Source organism: Triticum aestivum, chromosome 3D (genome assembly GCF_018294505.1).
Source record: "Triticum aestivum cultivar Chinese Spring chromosome 3D, IWGSC CS RefSeq v2.1, whole genome shotgun sequence".
NCBI classification, from domain to species: domain Eukaryota; kingdom Viridiplantae; phylum Streptophyta; class Magnoliopsida; order Poales; family Poaceae; genus Triticum; species Triticum aestivum.
Window position 1 is genome coordinate 90,808,416 of NC_057802.1, and position 17,122 is coordinate 90,825,537.

General features: G+C 46.3%; 3 protein-coding genes and 2 non-coding genes across 5 annotated transcripts; 1 reads left to right on the forward strand and 4 right to left on the reverse strand.

Annotated features, from left to right (window-relative positions):
* Positions 1-656: 656 nt before the first annotated feature.
* On the reverse strand, positions 657-1,709 carry LOC123077626 (uncharacterized). The gene has a single exon (XM_044499925.1). It carries the CDS (start codon positions 1,560-1,562, stop codon positions 858-860), a length of 705 nt encoding a protein of 234 aa, XP_044355860.1. The 5' UTR covers positions 1,563-1,709; the 3' UTR covers positions 657-857.
* Positions 1,710-6,085: 4,376 nt separating this feature from the next.
* LOC123077625 (probable glutathione S-transferase GSTU6) lies at positions 6,086-7,254 on the forward strand. Its single transcript, XM_044499924.1, has one exon. It carries the CDS (start codon positions 6,277-6,279, stop codon positions 7,018-7,020), a length of 744 nt encoding a protein of 247 aa, XP_044355859.1. The 5' UTR covers positions 6,086-6,276; the 3' UTR covers positions 7,021-7,254.
* A 67-nt stretch (positions 7,255-7,321) lies between these two features.
* Positions 7,322-7,393, reverse strand: TRNAP-AGG (transfer RNA proline (anticodon AGG)). Its single transcript has one exon. It is a non-coding gene; the product is annotated as a tRNA-Pro (tRNA).
* Positions 7,394-9,493: 2,100 nt separating this feature from the next.
* On the reverse strand, positions 9,494-9,565 carry TRNAP-AGG (transfer RNA proline (anticodon AGG)). Its single transcript has one exon. It is a non-coding gene; the product is annotated as a tRNA-Pro (tRNA).
* On the reverse strand, positions 9,552-11,188 carry LOC123077624 (peroxidase 25). The gene is made up of 4 exons (XM_044499923.1): positions 10,929-11,188; positions 10,601-10,780; positions 10,337-10,499; positions 9,552-10,229 (listed from the first exon to the last, which is right to left on the reverse strand). The coding sequence occupies exons 1-4, from the start codon at positions 11,142-11,144 to the stop codon at positions 9,808-9,810; spliced, it is 981 nt and encodes a 326-aa protein (XP_044355858.1). The 5' UTR covers positions 11,145-11,188; the 3' UTR covers positions 9,552-9,807.
* Positions 11,189-17,122: the final 5,934 nt, after the last annotated feature.

Sequence of the window (17,122 nt, forward strand, 5' to 3'; positions counted from 1 at the left end):
GTGCACGGGATCCAACATGCTTGAGGACATCCACTTAGAATGGCAAAAATACCCGACGTCGATTCTATAAGCTTTCCGTTAAAGGATGAGTGATGCTCCAAGACTTATTCTTTTTTCTTTGAACCATGCAGGAGAATTGCATGTGACAATATAGAAGAAAAGAGATACAAAGTCTTAGAGTACAAGACTTATTCTCTTCGCCTCCCGAACTAAGGAAGACTTTAATTGATTCATCCTCGACCGAAAACCATGTAATGTGATCATGCAACAAATAGATGACCATTACATGACCTTTTAGTTAGTGCCACTTTCTTGTAAACATTAAGAGTTCGAATCTACCAATTCCTAAGGTTGTGAGTCATCGTGGTCAAAAAGGTTGCAACCATAAAGAGTGACGATGTTCTGCAAATATTGGTGTACCATCCGACACATCCAACAAACATGCTAAAGCGAGCACTAGTACTACACAAAATTCAAAGACAGTTATCCAACTCCTCAATATTTGTTGTCTTCTTTCTTTAGTGCTGTTCAGTATAAGCAATTGTCACTCGCTTATACTTTTATTTGCAGCATATTAGATAATCCAAATTAAAGCATTCATGGAAGATTATATTGATCTAAGCATGCAAACAACCGAGGACCATTTAAGCAAAATCTACGGGAAATACATCAAAATCTCTCGCAATTAACAAAAACCAGAGCAAACTGATTAAGTGCGACATCAACATGGACTGGTGCACAAGGACAAGGGTCAACACAAAAGATTCATGCATGCGGCGTGTCTAGACTCTAGACCCTCCTGCCGGCCGGGCGACCGGTGGCCGCCTCGGGCTCCAGTGCTCAACTGAGACACTTCACTAAACGGTGCCGGCGGCGACCGGCCGTGGGGAACGGCCGGTGTACAAGCCGGCGGCGTAACCGTCGTTCTCCGGCGTGGCGGCGACGCTCTTCTGGGCGCGCAGCTGCTCGTAGAACCTCCTGATGAACTCGTCGGCTTTCCTGTCCACCTGCTGCTCGCCCGGCGTTTCGTAGCCCGGCGCCGAGAACGGCGAGTCGGCGATGCGGAGCCGCCTCGTCCCCGGGTGGTGCCCGGCCCCGGAGGCGGATGAACTCCACAGCGCGGGCGAGTCGTCGTCGAAGGGGTGGCCGCCCTCGTTGAGCAACTCGAACACCTTGGCGATGTCGGCCGCGTCGTAGCTGTAGTAGTACCCGGGGTCCTCGTCGCCGCGGTGGCCGCGGCTCCCGGCGGCGGCGGAGAAAGGGGTGTTGCTGCAGCTGAACTCGACCTCGCGGCGGCTGCGCGAGGGCTCGTGCACCGCGAGGGCCGGGTCGAGTGCGCGGCACGAGAAGGAGGACGGCCTCGCCGAAGAAAGGCCGCCGAGGGCCTTGCCGGCTTTCTTGCCGCGGCGGAGGAGGAGGCCGAGGTCCATGGCCAGCTTGCGCCCGGACGGCAGCACCCCGCGCCGCAGCATGTAGAGCACGGCGCGCACCACGCGCCACAGCCGCCTCGCCACGCTCTTCCGTTGGGTGGTCGCCGTCGGCACGACGTCCTTGCCGCCCATTTTCGGTGGAGGGAGGGAGAGAGAGAGAGAGAGAGAGAGAGAGAGAGAGGCGGAGGGATCGAGGAGAGGAGAGGAGAGCGAGAGTGAGGATGCTGAGCAAGGTGGGCTGCTCCCGCTCACTAGCTCGCGCTTGGTGGTTGGGGGAGGGTCAGGGGGCGCAGCTGTCTAAAAAGGAGGTAGGAGTAGCAGAGTTCCCGTAAAAGAGAAAGAGGTAGGAGCGCCAACCGTCAGATCCTCTTCCTTGCTTCAAGATTCACGCTTGGAGTGATTTGTCTTCATTCGGCCTGTGTAAGGCGTGCGAACTTTTGGAGGCCGAGCTCGAGGGAGCTCGGTATTTTGAAAAAATAATCCAAAAGCATACTTAGAAGTAATTAAAAAAATCCGAATTTTTTTCCATGGAAACATATATGTATTCCGCAAGAACATGTTAAATTTCGTTTAAAAAAGTTGTGATTTGTAGGCTGTAAAAAAAAGGTCCAGCAATAAAAATAAAAAGCCCATCGAAAAATACATTTTTGCTTTTTTTTGTACATCGCGTGTGAAAGTATAATGCCCTGAAATTTTGCACATATGTACTATACATGGGTTGTGTGTCCACAAATAAATTTGGCATTTTTCGCGTCGTGGAAATATGATTTGAAAACAGAGCTCCTTGTAGGGGATCGATCCCAGGATCTACCATTTTGTTGTGTAGCCCTGCTAGCCAATGAGTCACCATCAAGTTCACGTTAAATTAGTAGGGCGCGACCTACTTGAAGGAATAGAGCAGTTTTCCATTGCTTTTCAATTTTATTTTATTTTTTCATCGGTTTTTCTTTGTTTCTTTCTCTGTTTTTACTAGGGTTTTTTCCTTTTTTTTCTTTGTTTCTTTCTCGGTTTTCACTAAATTTTTTCTTTTCTTTCTTTTGTCTTATTTTTTCAGTTTTCTTTGTTCCTTTCTCAGCTTGCACTTGCTTTTTTATTTTCTTTATTTTTTTCCTTCATTTTCCTTCTCTTTTTTTTCTCTTTTTCATCAGTTTTTTTGTTTTATGTCGGGTTTTTACTGTTTTTATATAGACATTTGTCATACATATATCTAATACATGTTTAACATTTCTCAAAAACAAGACTAATATTTATTGAATACATGGTCAACATTTTTCTATACACATTTAACATTTTTCGAATACTTGATTACATTTTGAAAATAGTAGATTAATATTATTTGAATACATGATCAAGTTTTTTCTACACATTTAACACTTTTTAAATAACTTATTAACATTTTTCAAATACCAGATTAATTTTTTTAATACATGGTCAACATTTTTATATCCATATTTAACTTTTTTTCACATGCTTGATTAACATTTTTCAAATACAAGTTTAACAATTATTGAATACAAGGTCAAATTATTTCTATACATATTTAACATTTTTTAAATGCTTGATTAACATTTTTCAAATACACGTTTAACCTTTTTTCAAATGCTTGGATTAACATTTTTCTAATTACATGATTAAAAAATTCACACACATTGTATATTTTTTGTATACTTGAGAAACATTTTTCAAATGCTTGGTTAACATTTTTTAAAATGTTATATCTAAAGATTTTTTTGTAATATATTTATTGAGAATTTTTGGAAGTATAAACGAAAGTAAAGAAAGGAAGAAAAAACAAAGACAAAATACATGAGAACAAACCCAAAGAAAAGAGGTTGTGGCCTCCCGTGCATCTGGGCCGGCCCATCTCGTGCTCTGCTTGACTGGAGGGTTCCTAGTTCTCGCTAGAAGCGAGACATACGGGCGCCCGGTTTGGTTGTCTTTTTTTTTGTTAAGCTGCGATTTTTTACTGTTACAGATAGAGAGGGGAAGGGAAAGCGGAAAAATCACCAGTTAAACTGTAAAGGTCACTGCACATTCTCCGATGCTGACAAGTGGCGCGTGTCACTTGTCACAACATGGGTGTCCAAATCCAGAACCGTCTTCACTGTTGGATTCTCGTGTCGAGATCTTCGAAACTAGATCACATTTTAATAGGTTTCGCCGAACTTTTTTTTTTGCAAAAAAAGAGTATATCCTAAAAATAAAAACAAAAAGCGAATACAAAAAAAATCGGTTCGCACAAAAAAAGAACAAAAAAGCGAAGCTCGGAAGCAATAGCACGGCTGCAGTTCTTCATTTTGTTTGGAGCATAGGCCATGCTTTTTCTTTTTCGGGAGAAGCACAACTATGCTTCTCAAAGAAAGCAAAACAGAGCTCCATTTTTTTTGCCTTTTTCAAGCAGCACAACTTTTCTTCTCACGGAAGAAAATGTGTGTGCTTCTCGTGGAAGCACATGCTTTTTTTCTGTGCTTCTCAAGGAAGTAAATATGTGCTTACACGGGACAAAAACCTGTTTTTCTCATTGGAGTACTGATTTTTCCCTTTTTTGTGATGCTCAAGTGTGTTTCTCGTGGAAACACAATGTTTTTCCGTGCAAAAAGAAATCAAAAACCTAGGGAAAACTAGGGGAAAACCATAAAGCCAAAAAATCAAAGAAGAAAATCATCTAAAACCTGAAAAAAGGTATATAAAAATAAATAAAATAAAATTCAGAGGAAGCGTCCAACATGTGACATGTGGCGGCAGCTAGATGACCACTTGGCGTGCTCCCAAACCACCAAAAGTAATACTTGGAGGTCCCTCGGAGAGGGTAACCTCCAGTCAGTTGCTCCTGGGAAGCGGTCACAAATCATTGTACGTGACTCTTAGGTGTTCAAGGGTCCTTCCTCCTCAAATCCATTCCCATTTTCCTGCTACCGGTTGTCTATATCTATTTTATTATTATAAGAAATCTACTTTCCAAAAAATATTTTTTTTTGCTTTTCTTTTCATTTTATTTTGTGATTTGGGTTTATTTATTATTTGAATAGGGATGTCTTTTATTCTGCAAATGTGTCACCCAACTGCATGGCTGTCTTATACCACAATGTATATGTAATTGTAAAGGGCACAACATGCTTGCAACTCGGGGGTGTGGAGGTTGGATGCATGGGCGGCTCAACATCGTATATGTAATTTTCACATACAATGTGCCCCCCAACCCAGCTTGCTGCGTAGAAGTATGAACTTCTTCATGCCTCCTCTCTTCCTCGCATGGTCATTGTTTCCAGTGTCATCTTGTGTATCTACTCTCTTGTCATTGGTATTGGACGGTGTTGGCGGCGGTCGCCTCAACTTCACGGCTCCAACCATCGGCACCCATGATAGCTAGTGTTGGTATTCCTCTGTTGTTGTTGTTGTTGTCGTCGTCCCCACTCGCCCTAAGCGAAAACACTCCAATGGAGCTGAACGCGGCGCATGAGATTGAGATAAATTTGCATGTATCATGCTTAATCTGCTTCAAATCATCCTTGTGATGCTGCATGAACATTAATGAGAACAATATATCAAAGACATGAACAAAAAGTTGCTTAGAACAAAGTTTACCTTGTGGTACTGCATGAACATTACTGAGACCAGAAAATTGTTTCAAAATACTCTACGAAACTAGATAAACTGACCATATGAAATAAGAAAATAATAATAATATCACTTAGTTAAACTCAAGTATAATACTTACATAATACCAGTTTTTTTGCGATGCATGTTGATTTATTTGCCCTCTCAAGCAAACGTCTAGTCGACATTCTTTTGGTGCAACACATGCACGATTGGTTTAACAACAAGAAGACTTTATCTATAAATTCAATAACCTCTCTCGCTATTTTATCCTTCTTGATATTCCACTCACGGATTCTTTTAGCATGCATCGGCTTATATTCTTGAGTTACAGAATGTCTCACCTTTAAACATACTCCCTCTGTAAACTAATATAAAAGCGTTTACATCACTAAATTAGTGATGCAAACACTCTTATATTAATTTACCGAGGGGGTAGTATAGACTCTAATGTAAATAAACTTGAATTGGAGCTTTTAAACTATAAAAATGAAAATTTACCATTTGTCAATAAGTATCTCTTATGTGATCGCTGAACTTTCCAATCAAAATACGTTGTGGGATTGCTGTAGGTAAGCAAAGCTCTGCATGCATCGACTGACGCAGAGGCCGGAGGTAATCCTCTTTTTCTAAGAAAAAAGCAAAGAATTTTTCATATTTCCATTGTTCTTAAATGAGCATAATGACTCGCGTTTGCTCATCTGTATTATGTCTGTATATTTGATTCTGTATTCCACTGTTAATCGATTCCACGGAACAAGTATCTAACCCCACACAATCAGGTATACCGCCATAGTATGCAAATGTATTACACACAAAAACGAACAGCGAACAGTTTATATACACAAACCATTTTCCGAATATCGACGAAGATCGTTGGCACATGATCCGCGTGGCCTCACCCTTACGTGCTCACAGCGCCGGCAAGCCACCACCGAGGGAAGCTCGGAGCGACCGACTGATGAGAGTTTGCATATTTGACTTTCCAATCTTCAGTAGCGGTCAAAACGAAAGGAAATGGCAAGAAATGACCTGTTCGCTCACTTGGTCGCGCCAAAAAATGGCATCTGAGACAGGATAACCATTCCAATCGCACAATACGGCCACACACTCACCGTCACGCATGACGAATCGAGGTGCTATATCTGAACAACCACATGATTCGTCGCACCGAAACCATTAACAATCCCCACCATACACACCCGCGAGGCTCAATCATCGCACCACTGGATCGGCAGGCACCGCAGCAATGGCGGCAGCGACCGGAGGCGGCGGCAGCAGTGAGGAGGCGCTGACGCTGCTGGGGTTCTGGACGAGCCCGTTCGCGCTGCGGGCGCGGTTCGCGCTGAACCTCAAGGGCATCCCCTACGAGTACGTGGAGGAGGACCTGTTCGGCGAGCGGGGCAAGAGCCCGCTCCTCGTCGCCTCCAACCCGGCCCACGGCGGGAAGGTGCCCGTGCTCATCCACGGCGGCCGCCCCGTCGCCGAGTCGCTGGTCATCCTGGAGTACATCGACGAGGCGTTCCCGGAGCGCCTCCCGCGCCTCCTGCCCCCGCCCGACGACCCGCACGGCCGCGCCGCCGCCCGGTTCTGGGCGGCCTACGTCGACCAGAAGCTGCTCCCGACGTGGGCCCCGCTCTACGGCGGGAGGACGGCCGAGGAGCGGGCGGGCGCGGCGAGGGAGGTCGTCGCCGTGCTGGAGGCGTTCGAGGGGGAGCTCGGGGACAGGGGCTTCTTCGGCGGGGACGGCGTGGGGCTGGTGGACGTGGCGCTCGGCGGGTTCCTCGGGTGGCTGCGCGCGTCGCAGGCCATGTGCGGCGTGCGGACCATCGACCCCGCCAGGACGCCGCGGCTGGCGGCGTGGGCGGAGCGGTTCGGCGCGCTGGACGGCGTGAGGGAGATCGTGCCGGACGCGGCGCCGCTGGTGGAGTACAACCTCATGAAGCGGGCTCGCCTAGGCCTGCCGTATCTGCCGCCGCATCAGTCGCAGTAAAAAACCGCTAGTAAATTCCAAGGCGTGTAGCTGGATCCATCGCGCGCAAAGGAACTGAACTGAATTTGAATCTGATCCCTTAAGCCGGTGGATTCTTTAGTTATTCTACTGCAGTAGAGTAACAAGTCTGTGTTCTTGTTTGGAACTCTGATTTTCTGCGATGGACCGATTCAAGAAATGTAGCCACAGAACTGCCTTCTCCAATGGAAAGAAAAAAAGTAGTACCATCTTGTACAGTGGTGTTGGTTGGTTCGGGGTGTATGTCAACAGCACAGAGGAAGAAAAAAAAAGGAAAAATAATGGGGCATTCCGAGAATTGAACTCGGGACCTCTCGCACCCTAAGCGAGAATCATACCACTAGACCAAATGCCCTTGTGTGATTTAAACAAAGTCAATACTCTATTTGTGCAGTTGAATTTCTGTATTTGACAAAGTAAATAAGCCTTTCGCCCACACGTTGCATCATAAAACAGATCCAAAAGCAAATCCAAATGATAACGTCCACATGTGTGGCACGAAGCAATTCCGTCCATACGTTTTTTGATGGCAACTTTAGTTGTGAAGCATGACAACTTTCTGTTCGGATTGCAAGTTTCAGTTTTTTTTTAATTTGTTTTTTCAGACAACTTTTAATGTAAAAAACGTGTGGGCGGTGTTACTACGTGCCACACGTGTGACAGTTATCGGCTCCAAAGCAAATGGGCAACATCACAACAAAAGGCCCAATGGATACAACCAAGATCAAGGGACAGGCGGAGGGGAGAGTCGAAGAGCCAAATCCCCCAACCGAAACGGTGAAACCTTGATGACGACTATTCAGCTTTTTACTAAGGACCCGCCACTAGTACAACAAACCGTGCAATTTATAAATGGCATCAGTAGGGCATCGACAATGAATATTATCAAGGACAAGCTTGGTGTGAATGGGCCAAAGCGTCCAAGCAACAACATCAAAGACAACCTAAAGGTGGTGACGAGTGTTGCGTGAGCTAGCCCAAATAATCTTGTAAAGATCCAAAAAGTTCAAAGGATACTCCTGTATCCTACAACCTTAGGAAAGCAACACCAAAGAAGCTGGACGGTCACACAAGTGAAAAGTAAGCGATTGTTATCTTCTAGGACATCACACAACGGACATATGCCATCGGCCGGGGTTGTTCTGCTTCAAGACCTACACCCCTGTAGGCAGGCGACCACGAACTAATTGGTAGAGGAAAATCTTGATTTTGAGGGGCAGCTTAATCGACCAAATGTCGGTTAGCTCTGAAGGACCAGATTCCTCCATAAATAGTTACATATAGAGATCTAGCGAAGATGTTTCCAAAGGATTATAGTCACCAGGAGACTAAATCATGATCCATCATTAACATGAATCCCTCCAAGTCCGAGACCAATCTGTCCAAAGGCAACAACTTCCACCGGTCCAAAAGGCCGCCGAAACACGATATCGCTGATATCAGCGAGGGTTACTACCATTGAAACATTTGGATTCGCACAAATGTAAAATAGCTCAGGGGATCTTACCGTTAAGGGAACCAATCACGCTAAAGTAGGGTCAACGATCCGACTAGACCGAGAACTTGGTATCGAGGCGAAAAAGGTGCAACAAGGAACTGGCACCTAAATTAGTGTGAGGTGTAGAGCCCGACGGCACCTAACCGGGGATTTGGTCGAATCCACTGATCCCCACTGAACCGCCAGGCATGTCGCTGCTCAGTCCACACATTTCAAAACCCAACGATCAGTCTGCCTGCCCACATAACATATAACATACTATACATAAGGGTCGAGCGCGCTCCGCTGTGTAATTGGTGTTTGTTGGGATTTCATGATTTTTTTTGTTATTTGATTTGGCGCGGGGGAAGGTGGTGTCTTTTTATTAATGCGGTGTTTTGGTGGGCTTTCTTGACGGTGTGATTCTGTGTTATTTGATAATCAACTAATACTTATGTGAGAAATTTGCTTATGTTGGTGGCCGCATGTATTATATTGGTGCTACAATGTCATATGCCGACGGTTTTTTTTTCTAGGTGGCGAGGGGATACGCGAAACTGATGTGTTTTTTTAGGTTGGTTGCTGCCATTAATTTAAGAAATAGCCGACCCGGTCAAAATCGTGAAACAAATCCAAAATTGATTATTGAAATGAATGAAAGAGATCTTTGATAAATTATTGACCCAGTTAAAATCGTGAACCAAATCCAACCGTAACATCTGAATTAAACAGAAAGACTCTAAAATTAGGGAGCACAGTGTATTAGATGATTTGGATCCCTTGAATAAATCTGTGGTCTGTGGTTTTCACTTGCTTGGGCATCTGAATTCTATTCTGGATCAAACTTCCAGTGAATCAGTGACCTTGCTTCTTCGAGAAATGCTAATACAACAGGTCAGTTGCATCATCTACACAGTGTATTGGTTTCAGAGTGTACGTTGTCCAACAGTACAGAGGGAAAAAAACAGGAAAAATAATGGGGCAATCCGAGAATTGAACTCGGGACCTCTCGCACCCTAAGCGAGAATCATACCACTAGACCAATTGCCCTTTTGTTGTTTCCTCAGCTTCAGCTGGATATAAGACCACAGTATTGCCGTCAGCGTATCTAAAAGCAGATAATTATGGAACAAACATTAGCCTTGGCTCACACAGCAGAGAGTGAAAGAAAAACATGCAAACAAAGATACTTTCACACCAGGCACGTATGTTGCCCACCAATCAATTGGTTTATTACCACAAGCATCGCATCAAGCCAGCCATACTCGTACAGAATTGCATGTGCTATCAGTTCAGTTGAACCTGGAGCACCTCCTCCTGATCTCGCCCTGTCGGCCGGTCTTGACGGCGACGCCGCCCAGGCTGACCATGGCCTTGGGGAACTCGTAGGTGAAGCGGAGCCCGAAGAGCCCCCGGATGTTGCCGGCGTACTTCTGCACCACCCCCTGCGTCGCGCCGTCGCCCCACAGCCGCTGGTCCGACTCCAGCGCGGCGTTGCCGTCCCTCACGTTCTTGAAGAAGGCCGCGTCGAAGGACCCCGCGCCGTCCCTGTCCAGCGCCACCCGCCGCGCCGGGTCGCCGTTGGGCGGGCACAGCGCCCGCAGCTGCGGCAGGAACGCCGGGCTGATCGACGGGTCCGCGTTCCCCGTCGCCGTGAAGTTGTACAGCCGGTACCGCACGAACGCGCAGTCCGTCTGCCCGATCGTGTGCGCGCCTGCAGATCATCGTCGAGACATCGACAGGGCAGCAGATGTTATACCGGGCGATTGACTGAACATTATGTGCCATGCATCTGTATGAAGGATCAAGGAAGATTATTACCGACTAGTGTGACGAGATCGTGGTCAGATAGGCCCTGGTCTGCGAACTTCTGCCGCTGGACGGACACGGGATCGGCCGGAGACGGCAGGGCCTTGGCATCTGCGGCTGATGAGATCCTCCCGTCTCTTCGTCCCAGAGGCACTGACCAGCTTGGCCCGCCGGTCTTGCCATCGTTACAGAACGTCACAGACAGACAGTTCAGTCATCAGGCTCTCAGTCAAACAGTTCTTGGCAGGAGTTCAGTCAGAAACAGAACTTGCCTACCAGATCGACGGAGTCGCGTGCGGCGAGGGCCAGTATGTCGGCGCAGGACACCACCCCAGGGCACGTCGATTCCAGCTGGGACTTGGCGTCGTCTATCACCTCGAATCCCCTGAGGCCGAAATTCTGCGGTGCACTCCTCTCAGATGACGCTCCAGAAATCAAAACTGAAGCATCGCATCCCTACAAAGCATACCAGCAAAACGAAATGTCAGACAGGAAAGCAAAATCTATTGCAGAATGGAAAGAACAATTTAACATGGGATTCAGAGTAAATAAATAGTAGAATTATAGAACTACAGGCTACACAGAACAGGATTATAGAGCTGACTTGGACAAAGCAGTCATGGAAGTGCAGCCTGAGCAAGCCCGGGGCAATTGTGGCGTCGTTGTTGTAGTACTTCTCGACGGTAGACCTCACGATATCCTCTGCGTCAGGGCAGCTGGAGTCGTAGAATCCTCTCTGAAGTCCTTGGCTATGGACCAAAGAACTTCTCAACAAAACATTGAACAGAAAGAAAACGGTTGCTATTTCTGATGCTAACATGGTCTAGGTAACGGTTATCAAGAACAATCCTGATTGCGGCAATCATGCAATCGCATTGTTCATTATATAGGGCCATTCAGCTTGTGATATCTTCCAATTGGTGCAGCCTTGTCGCAATTTTGGTCAGTGGGGTAGCAAGTGGATCATGCACTACTGAATGGTGTGGATTACAGCTAGAATATCAACCTGCATATTTCACAATTGATATATCATCCCTCATCGAATTGTGCAAGAGTCGTTCTGTTGTGTGAGATAGCAGCAGCCACTCAGGCCTCAGCTTCTAAGTGCTAGGTTGCCATACTGCACCCACATAACCGACCTATATGCTCCAGCATAGTAACAATCAGATGCAGACCATACGTTTCTGATTAGTGGCCAGAGATGTGTAGCATTTTGATGGTTTCAGAAACCTGGTGATGTGATAGAGCTATAATATTTCTAACACGGAGAAACACCGTTACGACAGCCATTTCAAGGCAACATGAGTAACATGTTTAAGCTCATTGGTCTAGAGAGAGTGAGGGAAAAGAGAGCAGCCCACTAATTTTTGAGCAATTTGGTCACAATGGAGTTTGGGCGCCTCCAAGATAAAAATCAGTTGTTCAGAGAGATGTAAAATTCATTAGTGAACTCCATCCACATGACCAATTCCCATATTTACCAACAGATAGCCCACAAGTAGCACTTCAATGGTACTTTTGGTTCACGGAGGAAATGGGAATCGGGAGGCTACAGTCAGAAAAGGCCTGCTAGTATATGTGCACTCGTGATGAACATGGGAAACAAAGTGTTAGTGGAAGGGTTTCTCACAAGTGGGCTTGACATGTTTGGGCTCCCACCATACTCATTTTGCAATTCAGGCAGACCAAACACAAAGCGTTGCACGTGATTCTGATAAGGAAGACATCAGTGTCCTAGCACTAACTGATGACTGATGAGCATGGTCCGACAGATAGACTGTACCTACTTTTTTGGTGTCATCTTCAGAGCACCAACGGTTGTGTCGCTCCGGAGAATATTATTTTTTGGTCAATTACGGGCACTTCATTGATTGAATTGCATCATTATATGGGGTCTCACGGAAACAATCCGAACTTACATTGCTAATTGAGTGCCCAGCATAACGAGCTAAAGTATGCGCCGAAACATTGGACAAGCCATTAACATGAATAAAGCATCAATCAAGGAAACACATCTGTATTTTCTTAATGCCACAGACCAGGATGCCAACCTTGGAGGGGTCTTGAACTGTCAATTGAATCCGTTGAGCGATAGAGAGGCGATCGGGAGCCACAATAACCTTTTTGAAAACCTTCTTCATGAGCAAGGGTGACAACATGGTGAGTCGACATATTTCAATTTCAGACGTAATAACAGTTCGTGTTGGAGATTTCTGAGGAGAGCTCACCATACCAAAATCACCATATGCTATTTGTTTTGTGGGACCTGTATAATGCATTTTTAACACGATCAGATTAAGAAGGTGATCACCAATTTTTATCTTTAGAAGCAAGATTCACCCAAGTAATATTTACGCTTTCTCTTAGTCGAGTAGTAACCGGATCATAAGGCGCCACTTTGTGAACTAGTTTTGACGCAGGACTTTGTCAAATACTCTGGAGTATTGAGAGTATGAGAGAATTTAAAGCGGTGACAAGATGAAAACACCTGTCCCTTGTCACAAAACCGGGGGAATCATTTATATGTAATTGAAACGAGAACGTTGACGCATAACCACCTATGTACCAAGACTTCCGACATGACTATTTGAGCTTGCTCTTCACTCTCTTTCGATACATAACACTAAAAAACTTGTGTTTCTAGTTCATAATATACAAGGGCAAGTTGACAGTTTATTCGTATTTACATAGGTTTGCAAAATTAGTCCATCAACTCCCAACTGTAAACGAATTTAGCTCCAAAACCGTCAAGCAGTGTGGTGAAACAAAAGAGAAAAGGCTGATAATAACATATGTACCAACTCGAGAGAAGCAAGATTCGACCAAGTAATATTTGTGTTTTCTGTTAGTTTAGTAGTTACCCGATCGGTAAGTTGTCACTTTGTGAAACTTTTTGACATGGAACTCTGTAAAATATCTAGTGAACAAGCAGAAATCCAATTCGGCTCTTGGGAGCATATGTTCCTGCGAGCAAAAAATGATAAATGCAAATGTAAAAAAAGGAAAACATTTAGATATGTTCATTGTCACACCCAAATGCTACCTGCAAATTTTTAGGTGAAAATTTTAAGCATTTTGACTTGCGGCAAAAAAAAATCAAATGCCAAATGTTACACTTATTTTTTTTTTTTCACCGATGAAGCACTGTTGTCCCGTTTTGCATAAAAAATGTCAAGCATGCTTGTTACACTAATATGAGCATAAAAACAGACTTTTTAAATTTTATTTACTATTTATTTTGAATTTACTATTCATTCGGAAGCATATGTTCCCTATAGCCAAAACAACTCTCTTGTGAACAACAGTATGAGAAATTTTTTAGAGCAGATGACAAGGCAAGTAGTGGCGGAGCTGAAATCATGATAAGTTTTCAATGGGGGGAGGGGGAGCGCATGGCCCAGGTTGGCCCTGTCCCTTGTCACAAAACCGGAGCAATCAGTTAAATGAAAATTGAAACAATGATGTTGACAAATAACCACCCCAAGATTCTCAACATGGCTCCGGATTGAACTTGCTCTTCACTCTCTTTTGGTACATAACACTAAAATAACGGACATGGAGCATGTGATCCCGAGCACCAGTGATCCAGGATGAACAGTAAAATCCAAAAAAATCAAAAAAAATCTGAAATTTTTTGTCAAGAAACTTTGATGTTTTTCTACATGTGTGCCAATTTTCGTGATGAAATGACATATGTGGAGGTCTCGGCAAAAAAAAAATCACGCTAAAAAAACTGTTTTTGGAAGCATTTTGGAGCATCGAATTTTTTTTTGCCAAGACCTGCATGAATGTCATTTCATCACAAAAATTGGCACGCATGTAGAAAAAACATCAAAGTTTCTTTACAAAAATTTCAGATTTTTTTGAACTTTTTAAATATATTTTTTCGTTTGTACCATAGCAAAGGGTGCCTGTGAGCTCGAGCTCACAATAGCACTTTCATAAAATATCTTCTAATATTTCTGTTCAAAATATACAGGACCGAGTTGGGACATTTGCTCGTTTTACATAGGTCGCAAAATCAGTCCGTTAACGCCCAAGTGCAAACTGATTTAGAGCAACTAGAGCCGGGCGCTCCAAACCGGCCTCAAACGCTCGGGCGGTTCACCCAGTCATGAAAATCCCAGACGGACGCTGTCGGTGTCAAAACCGGCGGATCTCGGGTAGGGGGTCCCGAACTGTGCGTCTTAGGATCGATGGTAACAGGAGACAGGGACACAATGTTTAACCAGGTTCGGACTCTCTCGATGGAGGTAATACCCTACTTCCTGCTTGATTATCTTGGATGAATATAGGGTTACAAGAGTTGATCTACCTCGAGATCGTAATGGCTAAACCCTTGAAGTATAGTCTGTATGATTATGATTCTGATTGTCTCTACGGACTAAACCCTCCGGTTTATATAGACACCGGAGGGACCTAGGGTTATACAGAGTCGGTTTAAAGAGGAAGGAATCTTCGTATCCGAACGCTAAGCTTGCCTTCCACGCGAAGGAGAGTCCCATCCGGACACGGGAGGAAGTCTTCTGTCTTGTATCTTGTATCTTCATGGCCCATTAGTCCGGCCGACGTTACATAGCCCGGACGCCCGAGGACCCCTTAATCCAGGACTCCCTCAGTAGCCCCTGAACCAGGCTTCAATGACGATGTGCCCGGCGCGCAGATTGTCTTCGGCATTGCAAGGCGAGTTCCTCCTCCGAATACTTTAAAGTAGTCCTCGGACACAGAAAACGTGTCCGAATCTGCAAAACAAGCTCCACACACAGCCGCGAAGAATATAATAATTAACAAGTCCCATCTACTGACAACTTTTGTAGCGAGACGTTTTATCCTTGCCCGGTCATCATTTCGAACCGTTTTTCAGCTTCCCGCTCCATATTTCAAGATGCGGTTTTCATTGGCACGTCTTGTCGAAGCAGAGATTGTGTCCCCTTATCACGGGATTCTCATTAATACGGGCGTGGGTAATCCAACCGTGCCATCCGCGCGACCCTTGGGGAATAGGCGAGTTTTAAGGCGAGTGGGGGGGCGTGATATTCGCCGCCTTTATAAGAGGATAAGGATCCACTCTTTCACCCACGCCTTCTTCCCCTCTGCCCATCTGCTCTCGAACTCTAGCGTCCAAGATTCCATCCTTTCCGCGTCAAAAAGCACTCCAACCATGTCCGGATCTGGAGCGCAGGGCAAGTGGATGGCCTCCTCCGTCACGGAGAAGGACATCTTGAAGCTCCGGGAGGCAGGGTACTTGGACTAGGAAATCGCCCACCGGCTTCCGGCCAAAGGGCAGATCGTTCCCACCCTGGAGCCCCATGAGAGGGTGGTATTCATTCCCCACTTCATCCGCGGGTTAGGGTTTCCTCTCCACCCCTTCGTCCGCAGACTCATGTTCTACTATGGGCTAGACTTCCATGATCTAGCTCCAAATTCTTTCATCAACATTTCGGCATTCATTGGCATGTGCGAGGCCTTCCTCCACATCCCACCCCACTTCGGATTGTGGCTAAAGATCTTCAATGTGAAGCCGAAGGTGGTGGGTGGTCAACACGCAGAGTGCGGAGGCGCTATGGTGAGCAAGCTGTCCAACGTCACATGGCCCAAAGGCACCTTCGTGGAGACCGTCAAAGGGTGGCAACAGCAGTGGTTCTACGTCACAGAGCCCCGTGACACCACCTGGACCGCGGCTCCCGAATTCAAGTCCGGGCCCCCGATGCGGCTCACCTCCTGGCTAGACAAGGGCCTGGACTGGGCTTCGTCGGACGAGGTGACAATGCTGCAGACGCGCATCAAGAGCATGGTGGACAAGAACATTAAGCTCGTTAACGTGATCCAAGTGATGCTTTTTCGCCGGATCCTTCCTTGCCAAAGCCGGACTTGCCATTTGTGGGAGTTCGATCCGGCCAAGCACCAGACCTTGCAACAGTTCTTCGGCGCTACACATGAAGGCATCTGAAGGTGCTTTTTAAGGCCAATGAGACGTGACCGAAGACGACCGAGGACCGTGGGTACAACCTGACCCATCCAGCCAGTCCGGTAAGTTTTTCGTATTTCATGGTGTATCCTTCACCTGTACATTCAAGGAAGATGTCTAAGCTTCCCCATTTCTCTTGTTAGGGTTGGACAAACAAGGCGGAGCGGATCCAGCGTCCGGCTCCGCTGCCTGAAAACCCAGCTATCCCACTTCTGACGAAGATGCTGATTCCGGCGCCCTACCAGGCGCCAGAGAAGAAGGCCAAGAAGAAGGGCCAGGCGGGAAGAGGCAGCCTTTGCCGTAAAGGCACTTCGGACGTGACGTGCGAAGACGCCGAAACCCACTCCTCCCCCACCGCCGAGGACGAGGAGGAGGAGGAGGAAAGCAACTCTCCCCCCGAGGGGGGAAGGGACAAGAGGGCGGCCTCCACATATCTAGAGGCAGAGGTGTCCAAGAAGGGGAGGGTCTCCCTTGCGGATGACTCCGTGTTGGACACCGATAGCAGCTCCGAGTGGCTTCCCAGGGAGAAGCCCCTGGCCGAATCGTAAGTACTCAAGGGCACTTATAAACATATATATCCAGCTTCTTTACTTCATGGTTTTAATACGTTAAATCATGTGCTGCAGTCCGGCTCACGCCCGCCCCCAGCGATCCTCATCCTCGGGGAATTCGCTGGATCCAAATGTGATGGACAACGGGTCACTTCCGGCGGCCTCCTCTCCCAAGGCCACGGACGACGGCGAGGTGTTGTCCCGAAGGACCTTCCCAGGCCAGGGAGAGGTACAGGAGGCCGTCAGGGTGGCGCCAGAGGGTGATACCTCGGCCGCCGG

Coding starts and splice junctions, on each gene's coding strand:
- LOC123077624 (XM_044499923.1), bottom strand. CDS start 11,144: ATGTTAGCATCAGAAATAGCAACCGTTTTCTTTCTGTTCAATGTTTTG. Junction 10,781..10,928: donor TCCATGACTGCTTTGTCCAA/GTCAGCTCTATA, acceptor TATGCTTTGTAG/GGATGCGATGCTTCAGTTTT. Junction 10,500..10,600: donor CACGCGACTCCGTCGATCTG/GTAGGCAAGTTC, acceptor AACGATGGCAAG/ACCGGCGGGCCAAGCTGGTC.
- LOC123077625 (XM_044499924.1), top strand. CDS start 6,277: ATGGCGGCAGCGACCGGAGGCGGCGGCAGCAGTGAGGAGGCGCTGACG.
- LOC123077626 (XM_044499925.1), bottom strand. CDS start 1,562: ATGGGCGGCAAGGACGTCGTGCCGACGGCGACCACCCAACGGAAGAGC.